At 40.2% G+C, this 15,588-nt stretch overlaps 3 protein-coding genes and 1 pseudogene across 7 annotated transcripts; 2 read left to right on the top strand and 2 right to left on the bottom strand.

Moving 5' to 3' along the window:
- Nucleotides 1-494: 494 nt before the first annotated feature.
- On the bottom strand, nt 495-4,231 carry LOC147149887 (uncharacterized). The gene is made up of 2 exons (XM_086024888.1): nt 3,844-4,231; nt 495-2,127 (listed from the first exon to the last, which is right to left on the bottom strand). Exons 1-2 carry the CDS (start codon nt 3,956-3,958, stop codon nt 875-877), a joined length of 1,368 nt encoding a protein of 455 aa, XP_085881014.1. The 5' UTR covers nt 3,959-4,231; the 3' UTR covers nt 495-874.
- A 373-nt stretch (nt 4,232-4,604) lies between these two features.
- On the bottom strand, nt 4,605-7,259 carry LOC147149886 (uncharacterized). The gene is made up of 2 exons (XM_086024895.1): nt 6,812-7,259; nt 4,605-5,759 (listed from the first exon to the last, which is right to left on the bottom strand). The coding sequence occupies exons 1-2, from the start codon at nt 6,936-6,938 to the stop codon at nt 4,987-4,989; spliced, it is 900 nt and encodes a 299-aa protein (XP_085881021.1). The 5' UTR covers nt 6,939-7,259; the 3' UTR covers nt 4,605-4,986.
- A 63-nt stretch (nt 7,260-7,322) lies between these two features.
- LOC147149885 (uncharacterized) lies at nt 7,323-10,325 on the top strand (annotated as a pseudogene). The gene is made up of 3 exons (XR_015086123.1): nt 7,323-7,368; nt 7,607-7,699; nt 8,925-10,325. The product of XR_015086123.1 is annotated as an uncharacterized LOC147149885 (transcript).
- Nucleotides 10,326-10,589: 264 nt separating this feature from the next.
- LOC147149884 (uncharacterized) lies at nt 10,590-15,108 on the top strand. Of its 4 annotated transcripts, none has more exons than XM_086024884.1 (3): nt 10,590-10,999; nt 13,360-13,626; nt 14,087-15,108. In XM_086024884.1, exons 1-3 carry the CDS (start codon nt 10,885-10,887, stop codon nt 15,091-15,093), a joined length of 1,389 nt encoding a protein of 462 aa, XP_085881010.1. In that variant the 5' UTR covers nt 10,590-10,884; the 3' UTR covers nt 15,094-15,108. The 4 variants fall into 4 exon arrangements, with proteins under 4 accessions (XP_085881010.1, XP_085881013.1, XP_085881011.1 ...); XM_086024887.1 differs by having other exon boundaries at nt 13,360-13,694; nt 14,087-14,223; XM_086024885.1 differs by lacking the exon at nt 10,590-10,999 and adding an exon at nt 12,737-12,760.
- The last annotated feature ends 480 nt before the right edge of the window (nt 15,109-15,588 follow it).

The raw sequence follows: 15,588 nt of genomic DNA, 5'->3' as shown, positions 1-15,588 counted from the left end.
TCTTTTTGTTACTTTTTTCTAAGCGTTGGCTCGAGTATAGCAAATGATATTATTCAACTAATTAATACTGATGATGTAAATTACTTGACAGGAATAAATACAAAGAGTACGTTTCTTACAGTTATGTATGAAAAAAATGAAATAAGGTTGTCAGCGCATTTAAAAGTAAACAGTCAACAAATAACAATGGTTCGGATACTAAAGGAGGTGTGGTGTTTACATTTGGCGCAGTGTATTGTGGGATGCGTGACGTCAAATACTTTACATGTTTAATTTGTCACTCACAACTGGCAATTTTATTTTTTATTTACTATATATAATACAGTGCATTGTAACGGGTGATGGTAGGATATATTACATTATCTAATGAGTAAAAAAAGACAACGGCCATGGTAGTACTACATTGGTGGATGGCTGGCCAGCTGACCCAGCCACGTTCCAAGTCACGCGTTTGCGTGCCCGTGTTTCCAAGCAACCCCAGTTCCACTTCGCAGTAGTGTCCTCAAACTTTTTATTTGGTCAATTTTGAGAAAGAAAAACAACCCCAAACCCAGGGCATAATACATTGATGGATATATTTGCTGCCAGAAGAGTGGGACACAAATATGGCTTTAAAATGATAAAATAAAAACATCAAGAAATACATTTTTCTGACGACCAATTCTTGTGGTGGTCAACTTATTTTCCCAGACTTAGTTTTGATGATGTTTTGTGTTACTATATTGTTATGCCTGTATGATGTTTGAGTTGAGAATTCTTCTGAATGGGTTGGTCAGGTAGGGGTAAGCAAAATATAAGTCAGAGCTATAGTCTGTGAATATTCTGTCTGTTTTTAAATGACGTGAGCGAAATAAATTGTTATTCATTCATCCAATCAAACTGAGCAAGCAAAAGGATTTTCTCCGGTGTGCATTCTTGTGTGTACTATTAAAAGTCTCTTTTGAGAGAACTTTTTTTCACAAACTGAGCAGGCAAAAGGTTTTTCTCCAGTGTGTGTTCTTGAGTGCCTTTTTAAATCTTCATTTCTATAAAATGTTTTACCACAAACTGAGCAGATGAAAGGTTTTTCCCCAGTGTGTGTTCTTGTGTGCATTGTTAAACTTGTCTTTACAGAAAATGTTTTACCACAAATTGAGCAGGCAAAAGGTTTTTCCCCAGTGTGTGTTCTCAAGTGACTTGTTAAATGTTCATTTCGATAAAATGTTTTACCACACACTGGACAAGAAAAGGGTTTTTCCCTAGTATGCTTTCTTGTGTGTTTTTTTAAATCACATTTTATAGAAAACCCTTTACCGCATACTGAACAGGCAAAAGGTTTTTCCCCAGTATGTGTCCTTGTGTGTGTTGTTAAATTTCCCTTTATTGAAAAGGTTTTCCCACAAACTGAGCAGACAAATGGTTTTTCTCCAGTGTGTGTTCTTTTGTGAACTGTTAAAGCGTCATTTTGAGTGAACCTTTTCCCACAAACTGAGCAGGCAAAAGGTTTTTCTCCAGTGTGTTTTCTTTTGTGTGTTTTTAAATGTCCCTTCTCTCTAAATTGTGTGCCGCAAACTGAACAGGCAAAGGGTTTCTCCCCAGTGTGTGTTCTTGTATGCATTGTTAAACTTGTCTTTACAGAAAATGTTTTCCCACAAACTGTGCAGGCAAATGGTTTTTCACCAGTGTGTGTTCTTGTGTGGCTTGTTAAATGTACCTTCCTGGAGTATCTTTTACCACAAATTGAGCAGGCAAAAGGTTTTTCTCCAGTGTGTGTTCTTGTGTGTCTCTTCAAGGATGACTTGTTGACAAAAGTTTTGTCACACTGACAACATTTCATGCGTTTGTTGCCAGTGTAACATGTACTATCACCGTTTGAGTGTTCATCATCAGCGTCATCAGTGTCAGAAGAGTGTGACGTCATTTCGTCACCATCAGTAAGTGGCGGGATGAGGCCGTCTGATTGGGCTCCTCCACAATGCTCTCCATCACCTTCTTCACTCTTCACACTGACATCAGTCAATGGAAATGTGATGATTTCATCCTCCTGCTCTTCTTCTTTAAGGTGTGTATTGGGCTCCTCTTCCTCTTTAATTTGGGGGGACTCTGGCTCCTGCTGCTCAGGGCAATAATTTTCTTCACTGAGGTCTGCTGGGCACGAGAAGAGAAAAGTCAAGCTTTGCACAGTCAAGTCTCAGATTGTGACTTTGATATTGCATATTATTGTCTCTTTGGCAATGTTTAAGGTATTAGAAGATGAACTGAAGAGGACGATTGGATTAAAGGAGAAATGTCATGCAATCATGCATTTGGCTAAGAGCTATCATCAACGGTGCTCTTTTCAATGCTTGTATATGTGAACATTTGCTACACACGCCAGTAACTTCCAAGAGACTGGCGACTGGAACCAGATATCCATTTCAAGTGCCAGAATTAACAGCGAGACCAGCGTACCAAGTCTGTAGCTCTCTCACGCAAGATCCCTGGTGGAGAAATTAGAGCTCACTTGAAATCTGTCACATAAACACGTCGGTCTATATGCATCATATAAGACTTATTTAATAACTTGAGCTTTCATCGAGGACAGTATTGATTAGATCAGTTGCAAAATAACCTTTGTTGCGCCAAGGTACATATTTTACATTAGAAAAATCTCACGGGTAAGCAGGAAAGAAAAATATATGATTACTGAAATAATGATCTTGTCTCAGTTTAGTCCCAAATGTACTTACTCAGTGTGAAATCTGGAATTGTTTAATTGAACATAAAGCTTATGTACATTTTTGCAGGGAGCCATAGCTTGTTCAGTCGAATGATAACAAGTTGAACACATGTGGAGTAAGATAACGCTAAAAAAGAGAGATGCGTGATTAACGATTCATAACCGTAATGGTAATAATTTGCGTGTTTGAATTGTTTCCCTGTGAGTACGAATCAAGATTGTGAGGGTTTTAATTTTTTTCTCGTTTAATGATGCCACAGTCAAGCCTTATGGTCTGGAGTAACGTTGTTGTTGCTGGGGCCTCTTGTTCTTAAACGAAAGTCATACAATAGCAGTTAGAATTGAAAATACTACATTTTAGCGTTCAAGGTGATAAACCCATTACATAAACAATACTATACACACAAATTCTATTGACCTTTTTGAGTATAAAAACATCTGGTGAAGCAGAAAGAAAACATAGACATTTTATTAAAACTTGCATTTGTTGTGATTGGATGACAGCCATCTAAATTGTGGCAATTGTTCAGATCCCACCAGTGATTGTCAACATACAGTACAGTAACTAAGAAAAAATTATGAAAAAAATATGTTTGGGTTGATTTCCGCTTTAGTCAGTGCATACAATTAACTTTCAAGCCACTAAATCAAGAATTGCTCTCTGCAGAATCAGAATTGTTCTCCGTGGAATCAACACTTTTCTCTGCAGATTCCTGCGGGATCTCGTGATTAAAGTGGAAGTTAACCCAAACATATTTTTCAAGAATATGTTCTATGCAAACCCACTTTAATTAAGTGAAAATAACTTTCTTTTTACTAGAAAAATAAGTTACATATCCCAGCAAGTGCGATGTGGAGTGAGCCAGTCCCTAAGGACCAAATAAGGGAACTATCGGACTCTGAGGTCAAACATGACCCCCGAGCATTTTGATACCAAAACTTCTGCAATGCTGACTAACTACGCCCCTGGGTCCACGTAACCAGAGCGGACAACATCAGACCCAACAAGTACGAGTTACTGGATGTCAATAACTCCATATTAAATGTAACCTAAAATGCTAACAAGGATTCCATGAAACACAAGAATATTTTAAATAACATTAAGTAGTTGTTAGAAAATAAGTGAGAGAAAGAATAGAACAAACCTGCTCTATGTAAGACAACTCGGGGTTCCAACTTGCAAAGGTGTCGTTGTGGCTTGATATCCTCTTTTGCTGAGCAAAGTTCCTCCTTGTACTCTGCTATCTGTCTTGAACACATTTTCACGCGACAATCACAAAATTTTTCACTCACTTGTTCGTTTCTTAGCGATGTGTTGCTAACGCACGTCACCCTATTGTTAGCGGCTAGCAAGCTAAGCTAAGCTAGCCAGAGAATGTTGAACTTGCACCCAGACAAGTTTATCCGGACACGAAGATTGAATTTAAGATGTCTGAGTCAAGCACAGTAGTGAATGACATGCAATGTCGATGTTTTAGTCCGGTCTGTACTAAATTCTAGACGTGTTTAGTCAGTGTCTACATAATGTGCAGTGCGCACGCGCAACGATTCGGTCAATTTGGGTAACTTGCTACGGCAACTACACTAAGACAAATTACATTGGGGAATACTCTGGTGACAATATTTGTGGCGCGCGTGCTCAAGAAATTTGTAAATGTTATCTAGCTGGGTGGATGGATGGAGAAAAACAGACTCAAATCTAATTAAGTTGGAACGTTGAGTAAAACTTGAATAAGCACATAATACAATGACGTGCTAATCTTTTTCAACCAATAATCACACCTCTGTATACAGAACCTCACGTGAACAAAAATTGGTCAAACAACAAAAGGAACGTGGTATGTATAACAAGGGCCTTCTAATTCAACGTAGCCAGCCAAATTCATTGACAAGAAAGACTCACTGTTTATTCAGGGTCATATTTATATTTCCAGCACCTTTCCATCAAAAGTAAGTTTCTTCACAGTTCATTAAATGAATGATAACTTAGTTCATATGAATGAAAACATTGTACAAAGTACATGCATTGCTTGAGGGATTTTAGCACCTGTACTAATCCACAGGAGGCTTTTAGGAGACACGACTACAGAAAGATAAAATAAAAGATGCAACATAGAACAAAATGTCAGGCGTTTTTTGTAAACAATTATAATAAATACTTTTAAGTGTTAATTACATTTCTATTTGAAGCTTTATTACAAGTGGACTCCACACTAGCACACTTGTGTCTCTTGTCATGAATCTGCTGATAAAATCTTTCACCACAAATTGAGCAGGCGAATGGCTTCTCACCAGTGTGCATTACTATTTGCTTTCAGAAATCCGTCTTGCAAAAGAGTGTGTGTTACTAAGTGATCTTTTAAATACTCATTTCTAGTGAACCTTTTCCCACAAACTGAGCAGGCAAAATGTCTTTCTCCAGTGTGCGTTCTTATGTGTCTTGATAAATCTCCCTTGTGAATGAATCTTTTCCCACAGACTGAGCAGGCAAAAGGTTTTTCCCCAGTGTGTGTTCTTGTGTGAACTGTTAAATCACATCTTTGAGTGAACCTTTTACCACAAACTAAACAAGCCAAAGGTTTTTCCCCAGTGTGTGTTTTTGTGTGCCTTGTTAAAGTGCTTCTTTGAGTGAATCTTCTCCCACAAACTGAGCAGGCAAAAGGTTTTTCCCCAGTGTGTGTTCTTGTGTGTCTTTTCAAGTTGGACTTTTTGACAAAAGTTTTGTCACACTGAAAACATTTCACTGGTTTGTTGTCAGCGTGCCATGCCGAATCACCGTTAGAGTGTTCATGATCGTCAGCATCAGTGTCAGAAGTGTGTGATGTCATGTCATCACCATCTGAAAGTGGAGCTAAGCGGCCGTCTGACTGGGATCCTCCACAGTGATCTCCATCACCTTCTTCACTCTTCACAATGGCAACAGTCAAAGGAGACTTGATGATCTCCTCATCCTGCTCCTCTTCTTTAATTTGAAGAGGCTCTTGCTCCACCTTCCCCACTTCTTTAATTTGTAGAAACTCTGGCTCCTGCTGCTCAGGATGGAGATCTTCTTCACTGATGTCTGCAGGACAAAAGAAAACAAACACACGGGTTACTAAATTAAGGCTTCGCTCATGCAAGTCTTATGTTGTGACTTTGACATTGTCAACTGTGCAACTGTGCATGTGAAGCCCTTTGAGACTTTCTTGTGATTAAAAGATGAAGTCAACCCAAACATATTTTTTTCAAGAATATGTTCTATGGAGGCCCACTAGTTGAAACAAGGCATTCTTATTAATATTGCGTTTGTGGAATATGAGTTAAGCAGCAAAATCCACCCCTTTTTAGCCATCTCACAGGGTGGCCATTTTGTCACTTATGTCAACTGAAAATGACATCACAAATGCTCTGAACACTGGTTTGCTGTTGTTTTTTAATGTAGTTCTACATTTGAAGATCATGGTTCTCTTGCAACATTAAAATGAAACATTTTAAGAAAAATTTCTTACGAAAAAAAGTGCTGAACGCTACACCCTCCAAACGAAGCTGGCGTCTTCCAGCCTAATGTGCCGGCGTTGAGGTTCAGGGGCACAAAACACATTCATCAGGTCAAATGAATATTATAAATGCATAGTAATTTGAAAATATACAGTAAATTTTGGACTTGCACGTGGCATTTTCTATTTTAATTCAAGCACACCCCACACATGACAAAATGATGAGGAAACACTGATGCAGAGAGCATTTTTGGTTTGCTGAAGGTGGGTCAGTTAAATTTAGCTTTAACTTCCTGGATCATCAGTGCAACCAGTAAATTTGCAGATTTATTTGAAGCATAATTACTATTCTTTAATATTTGCTGGCGCTGGCAAACCTCTACCCCACATTTTAGCCCATTTATCGGTAACAATGAAAATGAGTGGAATGAAAATTGACTTTGAAGTCAATTTACAGTGTATTCCCCTAAAGTTACAGATTTGCGACCACAATGCTCCTGGTAAAAAAAAAAATCCTGAAATAAAATTTTGAAATTAAATTTCACATACCTATGGAATTGTTATAAGAATTCAATTAATAAATAAACAGGGATATTTTTAAGTAGTTCGCAAAAGTGAGAGTAACATGTAAACAAACCTGCTCTGTGAAAGACAACTCGATGTTTCAAAGTGGAAAAAGAACCCAGTAGGTGCCGTTGTGGCTCGTTGTACTGTTTTGATGCACAAATTTCCTCTTTGAACTCTGCTTTCTTTCCGGTGCACATTTTTTACGCGACAATCACACTTTGCACTCCCTTGATGTCTTCTTAGCGATATGTTGCTAACACACCTCTTTGTTAGCTGAGAGCAGGCTAAGCCAAGTTAGCCAAAGAAGCTTGAACGTGCACCCAGATGAGTTTATCCGAACACCAAGTGTTCAATCATGGCATTCTTGAAGTCCAGAAATTGACGTAGTCTGTCGAGGCTTTAGTACAATCAGCAGTAATTCGAGATTTCTTTTGTGAAGCGCGTGTCTAAGTCGTGATCTGTGGCGCCTACACAATTGGTAGTGTGCATGCGCATACATCGGTCATCTTATAGCAAGCTACGGCAAGTACACTAGAGCAAAATAGATAGAGGAACCACCCACTTTTTCTGTCCTAGTGTAGATGGCCGACCTGTTGAGCATGCGCATTTATTATTGTACAGGAAAAGGTTAATTAAATTATTCATCCTGAATTAGTGCTGAACGAACTAAAACCTCTCAATTTCTACTTAACTGAATTCAAACATAAACAATGAAATCTTCGTGTCAGGATAAACTTGCTTGGATGCACTTTGAAGCTTGTCTGGCTAACTCAGCTTAGCTTGCTAGCCGCTAACAAAGAGACACATTTGCTAGCGACACGTCGCCAAGAAACGATCAAGTGAGTGCAAAGTGTTGCGATTGCAGAGTACAAGCAGGAACTTGGGGGCACAAAAGAGGACAACGACAGACGTCACGACGCGCTTTGCAAGCAGCCTCGAGTTGTCTTTCTCAGAAGAGGTTTGTGCGCTTCCCATTCTCATTGTTTATTAGGTCTTATTAAAACTACTCCCTTGTTTATAATACGACTCTTTCTTATGTTTTAATGTAATCCTTATTACCGTTTCATAGGTCGAGAAACATGTAACATTTCAAAGATTGATTGGTTTACTACATGAAACCAGCGTTCGTATGTTTTTAAGATAATTCCAGTGGTTGTAAGTACAATTTGGTACTGGTGTTATGGTTCAACTGGCTTCCATTTTTTTCTTGCTCCCGTTTCCAGCTGTGGCCGTTGGGGCAATGTAATGCTGCATTTCAGAAAGATGCAAAGTCTGATTTATCCCTCTCATATTGTACCAGTTGTGACCGTTTAAAAAATCACTTCAGGCGATTGTAAACAACAAAGATGGCTCAATTGTTTTTGGCTTTGCTCCATCAAAACACATTTTGGCCTGCAGCAAACCTTCCTTCATGGTTTGCTTTATTTTAATAAATAAAAGAATTTTAGAGTTCGTTTCAAGATGCTTCTATTTGTTTACAAATCTTTAAATGGCCTTGCCCCGGCTTACCTTTCCGAGCTCCTCCGCTCCCACGCACCTTCCGGGTGTCTCAGGTCTGCGGACTTGGCGCTACTTGAGGTGCTGAGGAGTAAGCGGTGCCTCAGAGGGGGTCGAGCCTATTTGTTGCTGATCCTTCCCTTTGGAATGACCTTCCATTAAGTGTTAGGAAAGCCCCCCTCTCTGTCCATTTTTAAAACCCGTTTGAAGACACATTTCTATTCTTTGCCTTTTGATCCAACGTGAGACTGACAGTTTTCTGCTGATTTCCGGTCTCTACTGCATATAGTAATTTGTGTTTTAATTTATTGCTTTCACTGTTATATTATTGCTATTTTGTAATTGTAATGTAAAATGCATCGTAGCTGTAGCTGTTATGAAATGCGCTATATAAATAAAGTTGTATTATATTGTTTTGGCTAATAAGCATTTAATTCATTTTACTTCCAAGGGGCATCCAGGTCATGGTAATCCACAAACATTGAGTCAAGGCAACTGGACTTTTCTTCTTGTTGATGACATTTCACTTTTGATCCAATATAGGCTTCTTCAGTTCATCGTCTATTACCTTAAACATTGCCAACTTTTGTGTATAATAATACACAATGTCAAAGTCACAACATGAGACTTGACTGGGCAAAGCTTGACTTTAGCAGTCTATGTGTCTGTTTTCTCATGTCCTACAGAACTTAAAGAAGAAGATCTTGGGCCTGAGCAGCGGAAGTCAGAGTTCCCCAAAATGAAAGATGAGGAGGAGCCAGAAATTAAAGTGCCACAGCCTCTTCACATTAAAGAAGAAGAGCAGCAGGACGAAATCACCAAGTTTCCATTCACTGGTGGTAGTATGAAGAGTGAAGAAGGTGATGGAGACCACGATGGAGGCTCCCAATCAGACGGTGTCTTAGCTCCACTTTCAGATGGTGATGTCATAACATCACAATCTTATGACACGCACTACGACGATGATAATAATGATGATGAACACTCCAAAGGTTATATAACATGTTACACCGACAACAAACGAGTGAAATGTTCTCACTGTGAAATTTTTTTTGACAGCAAGTCAAACTTGATAAAAGCACACAAGAACACACACTGGGGAAAAACCTTTTGCCTGCTCAATTTGTGGGAAAAATTTTGCTCAAAGTTGCACTTTAACAGCACACACAAGAACACACACTGGAGAAAAGCCTTTTGCCTGCTCATTTTGTGGTAAACTATTCATTCAAGACGAACATTTAAAAAAACACACAAGAACACACACTGGAGAAAAACCTTTTGCCTGCTCAGTTTGTGGTAAAGGGTTTCCTACAAAGGGATATTTAAGAATACACACAAGAACACACACTGGGCAGAAACCCTTTGGCTGCTCAGTTTGCAGTACGACATTCAGTCAGAAGAGGCATTTAGAAGTACACACAAGAACACACACTGGGGAAAAACCTTTTGCTTGCTCGGTTTGTGGTAAAAGATTCCCTCAGAACTCAAAATTAACAAGGCACGCAAAAAAACACACTGGTTAGAAACCATTCAGTTGCAGAGTGTGTGATAAAAGATTCTCTTGCAAGGACCAAGTTAAGACACACAAGTGCTCTAGTGAGAAGAGCAGTGGTCAGTGAAGCTGCAAAATAAACTGAAGCAACTGCAGCTGTTTAGAGGATCAGTCTCTTTCCCTTTACCCTTGAGAAGAACAAAATTGTCACTGGTTGAAAGCAGTATACAGTATATTTAACAATGTCCCCAAATGACAACACTTCAGTAAAGGTGTATTGTTAATGAATGAACTCACAGTACCATTGGAACGCCCTCATATGTTTTTCAAGGATGAAAAGGTCGCTGAGGCTCTTCAATCGCTTTGCTCCCCTAAGCGGTAACAGGATGCACAATTCATTCAAGAGCTGCTGTCGGCCAGAACGCACGCTTACGCAGCACGCTGACTGCCCACTTGAGCCAACGTTCAGGTTTTTCTGTCCATCCTGCCCACCATACTACAACTTGTTTGGAATGTATTGCGGACATCAAAATTGAAATTCGTAAAATTTTTCAAAACCAAAACAAAACAATAAAGTTTATCAGTTGGAACATTAGATAGATTGTCTTTCTATGGTATTCAAGTGAATGTTGAAAAGAACTGCAAACGATTGTCTTGTGTTTTTGTGTTTTGCACAAAGTCCCAACTTTTATCAATCTATTCATCCATCATCCATCCACCCGAAAAAGGCGATATGTTCAAGATGATATAGTTAAAAAAATTATTACAGAAATGGTCTTGCACACATGCACCGTTGTTTTTTTTTACTGCGGAACAAAATAAGTTATGTCCTAATGTGGTTGCCGTAGCTTGCTATCAAAATGGCTGAGTGGTTGTGCAAGCACACCGCAGAATCCATGGGCGCTGCTTTTCGTGATTTTGACACGCGCTTCACAAATGCGCTACTAAAACCTTGACACGGTACGTCCATTACTACTTTACTGGGCTAAAATAGGATAATCTAAATCTTGTTGTCCGGATAAACGTGTCTGGGTGCACGTTGAAGCTTCTCTGCGTAATTTCCATCTTAGCTTGCTTGTCGCTAACAAAGAGACACGTGTGTGAGCAACATAACGTCAAGAAGAGATCGAGTGAATGCAAAGTGTTGCGTGAACATGTGTGCAAGAAAGGCAGCAGAGTACAAAGAGCAACTTTGTGGGACAAAAGAGGACTTCATGGCACAACGTCACCTTTTCAAGTTGGAACCTCGAGTTGTCTTACACAGAGCAGGTTTGTTCGATTCTTACTCTCACTTGTTTAGTAATTACTCAACATTCTTAAACATATTCCTTTGTATGTTTTTTAATAGAATCATTGTTAGCGTTTTCGTCATGATCACGTAGACCCAAGGGCGTACTTAGGCCTTGTTTACACATAGCCGTCGTTTTTTAACAACCGTATACCCCCCGCGTTGGAATACTGTACACATTAAAAAAACGCATCCACACGAAACCGCGGAAGTGCGTTTTCAAGCCTCGGGGTGGCAGTAGTTAGCCAAATACTGTCCATTCAGAAGAAACTTCCATCCTTTGACGTCACTTCTACGAAACCAAAAACACAGCGCCAAACTCGTTCGGGAGAACCGACAAGAGGTCAGAATTGCTTTTAAACCTTTCAACGAGAAACAGTGGTTGGTTGCGGACAAATAAGTAAGTAAAAAGCGCATCGAGAATGGCTATAACCAACGCAGCGCCGCGAGAATCATGTTGACTCTCATGAAAACACAAGTTGCGTAATGATGTCAAATGATTGTTGTCGCACGGTAAATCTCCGGGTGTAACAGTCTACAGCTAAACGCGGATCGGAGATATCCGCAAATCTCCACAGCGGCCGAAGTTTTGCGTTTTCACTGAAAAACTCCGGGGACGTGTGGGTGATAGGGCTAACCACAGGCTTATATCCGGCGTTTTCAAAAACCCCGGCTACGTGTAGACAGGGCCTTAGTCAGCTTTGCAGAAGTTTTGGTAAGAAGGGGCTGGGTGGGGCAGGGGGAATAGCGGTAGCCACTGTCAATGTAGAACCCAAAAACATTTTCACTTAAGCTACTACTAGAGAGATGACACAATCCTGACAACTCCCTTGACTCCTCTAACATCTTCGTGTAATTTTCAGCATTTCATCTTTTACATTTCATGTTGACCCACAACATTCACGCGCAGGCCCACTTGTTGGCAAGCCGAAAATTTAGAGAGAAGTCAACCCTAAAATTGTATTCGCAAGAAAATGTTATTTGCAGCCCCACTAGTTTATACACGGCATTCTGATTAATATTGCCTTTGTGGAATATGAGTTAAGCATTAAAATTCACCCATTTTTGTCCATTTCAGGGGGTGGCCATTTTGCCAATTGTTGTCAACTGAAAATGACAAAATAGTTGCTCGGGGCCCAGAGAACGACCAGTCATGGCTCAGCTCCAGAAAACAGGCGAGCTGTGATTGGTCGTTATCTTAGCCTTAATCAAATGTGATGTCATTTTCAGTCGACAGCAAGTGACAAAATGGCCTCACTCTCTCTCTGGTCGGTTGTCTGGGGGCCTTTGATGAGCTTTGTGTTCTTTCTTCAAACACGGACAAACTCATCTTTGTCCAACCTTATTCGGGCTACCTGTCTTAATTCATGCGTGCTGTTTAAAACTATTGATTCTGTGCTTAAATCGTACATCTTATTTGCACAGATTTTTCTCTTGAAATGTGCAATACATTGCTGCAGTGTTCTTTGATAACTGATAGCTAGACCTCTCGTTTCAAACACCACATTTGACACCTCTGTCAATGTCCCTTTTATTGGCATTAAATTCCTTTGAAGCTACTTTCTTGAGGTTTTTCGAGGATGTGATTTGCTATCCAGCTCCCCTTATGACTCTATTCTTGCTCTTTTGTTTGAGGAGGTTCTCCCGAGTATTGCAAAAAAATTCTTTCATTTGTCTGGAAATGGTCTTATCTTAGCTTAGCTCTCTGAACTTCTCCTCTACGTATTTGCCCGGTGCCTCAAGTAAGTGGACCAGACGCTACTGGAGTTAGCGAGGTTCAGAGGAGCTCGAGCCTTTTCCGTTGCCGGTCGCTCCCTTTGGAATAACCTCATGCTAAAGATAAGGCAATTCCTCTCTCTATCCATTTTTAAAACTCGTATCCAAACAAAAAAGTGTGAATGGCTTTTTACTCAGCATGAGACTAGGTATTGTTTTAGTGTTTTGTGGTGTTTACTGTTTTTATGTTATTAATTGTTGTTTTAACTGTCCTATTATTGCACGACAAATGTTTACTCCTTGTGCAGCACTTTATAGGAAGCAGTGCTGCTCGATTAAGCGATTTTGAACCGTAACCGAATTTTCTGGATAAAACAATGTTAAAAACGTTCAAATCGGCACGTTCGATTTTGTTATTTTTGGTGTATCTAAGCCACCGTAATTTCCTCTGCATTTCGGCTTCCTCCCACGAGCGCACAGTCCGATTCTTCAGTTCATTTTCTCTTACCTTAAACATTTCAAACATTTTACAAACAATAATAAGCAAAGTCGGTCACAACATGACACTTGACTGAGCAAAGCTTGACTTTGACAACCCGTCTGTTTGTCTTCCTGTGTCCTGCAGAACTCAGTAAAGAATATTTCTGTGCTGTGCGGCAAGAGCCCTCACAGATTAAGGAGGAGGAAGAGACAGAGACCTCACGCATAAAAGAGGAACAGCAGGAATATGAAATCACCAAGCCTCCATTGAAAGGTGTCTTTGTGAAGAATGAAGATGGTGATGGAAACCACTGTAGAGGATCACAAACAGACGGCCTCGTACCACCACATTCAGATGGTGAAGACATGACGTCACATTCTTCTGTGAACAATGATGAGGAACAGTCTGAAGGTGATATGACACGTCATACTGACAACAAACGAGTGAAATTTTCTCAGCGTGACAAAGGGTATATCAAGGTATATAAGTGGAAAAGACACACAAGAACACATATGTATATATATATGGGGCGGCACGGTGGTCGACTGGTTAGCACGTCCGCCTCACAGCTCAGAGGTCGTGGGTTCGATCCCGGCTCCGGCCTCCCCGTGTGGAGTTGGCATGCTCTCCCCGCACCCGCGTGGGCCTCCTCCGGGTACCCCGGTTTCCTCCCACACTCCAAAAACATGCATGGTAAGTTGATTGGACACTCTAAATTGCCCCTAGGTGTGATTGTGAGTGCGGATGTTTGTCTCTGTGTGCACATTACTGGAAAATTTTTAGATGCAATAATACACAACGTCAAAGTTAAAAATGAGACTTGAAAGGGCAAAGTCTGATTTTAGCAACCTGTGTGTTTATTTTCCTGCAGACCTTAGAGAAGATCATCTTGGTCATGAGCAGCAGGAGCCAGAGTACCCCAACATTAAAGAGGAGAACCAGCCACAACTTCCTTACACTAAAGAAGTAGAGCAGGAGGGTGAAATCATCAAGTTTACCTTGACTGGTGTCAGTGTGAAGAGTGAAGAAGGTGATGGAAACAACGATGGAGAATCCCAATCAGACGGCCGCTTAGCTCCACTTTCAGATGATGACGACATAACATCACAGTCTTCGGAAACTGAAGACTATGATGATGATGATGATGATGAAGAACACTCAAAAGGTCACACTGACAACAAAGGAGTCAAATGTTCTCTGTGTGACAAATCTTTTGTCAGCAAGTTATCCTTGAAAAGACACACAAGAAGACACACTGGAGAAAAAGGTTTTGCCTGCTCAGTTTGTGGGAAAAGATTCATTCAGAAAGCAGATTTAACAAGGCACACAAGAACACACACTGGGGAAAGACCGTTTGCCTGCTCAGTTTGTGGGAAAAGATATTCTCAAAGATGGACTTTAAATGCTCACACAAGAACACACACTGGAGAAAAACCCTTTGCTTGCTCAGTTTGTGGGAAAAGATTTGCTCAAAGATGGACTTTAACCACTCACACTGGAAGACACCCTGGAGAAAAACCGTTTGCCTGCTCAATTTGTGGTAAAGTGTTTCTGACTAAGACAAGTTTAAGACTACACACAAGAACACATACTGGAGGGAAACCCTTTGCCTGCTCTCTTTGCTGTAAGACATTCAGACAAAAGGCACAGTTAACAGAACACACAAGAACGCACACTGGAGAAAAGCCTTTTGCATGCTCAGTTTGTGGTATCAGATTCACTCAGAACTCAAAATTAACAAGGCACGCAAAAAGACACACTGGTGAGAAACCATTCAGTTGCAGAGTGTGTGATAAAAGATTCTCTCGTAAGGACCAAGTTAAGACACACAAGTGTGTTTGTGAGAAGAGCAATGATCACAATGAAGCTGCAAAATAAACCGAAACAATTGCAGCTGTTTTGTGGATCACAGACTCCTTCCCTTATCCCTTTACAGCAGCGGTCTCCAAATTGTGTTCTCGGTAGCTCCTATCCAGTCTGTCTTAAATGTTTCCCTAGCTCCAACACAACCTGATTCAAATGAATGAAATTATTTGTCAACTGGTCCACAGGTGCTATTCCATTTGAACAAGACCAAGCTGTCGAAAAAAAGTACAGGGGGATCATTACATCTTTTGGGGGGACACACTTCAACCAATTTGATTGCTAAATTAGCAACCGAGCCGCTCGCCATTTCTGCTTACAACCATGTCTGTAGGTCCCCCACATACAGAAATGACCATGTTAACATTCACAAGTAGTGTTTTAGACCAGTGTTTTTCAAACTTTTTTTGAGTCAAGGCACATTTATTTCATTGAAAAAATCCCACGGCACACCAGCAGCTGAAATTGTGAAAAAAAAAAACGTATTTTAACAATATAAGTGTTATAGCA

This window comes from Filicampus tigris, chromosome 3 (assembly GCF_054856515.1).
Source record: "Filicampus tigris isolate MCC_2025a chromosome 3, RoL_Ftig_1.0, whole genome shotgun sequence".
Taxonomy (NCBI): Eukaryota; Metazoa; Chordata; class Actinopteri; order Syngnathiformes; family Syngnathidae; genus Filicampus; species Filicampus tigris.
This window is presented reverse-complemented; position numbering and strand designations above follow the sequence as displayed.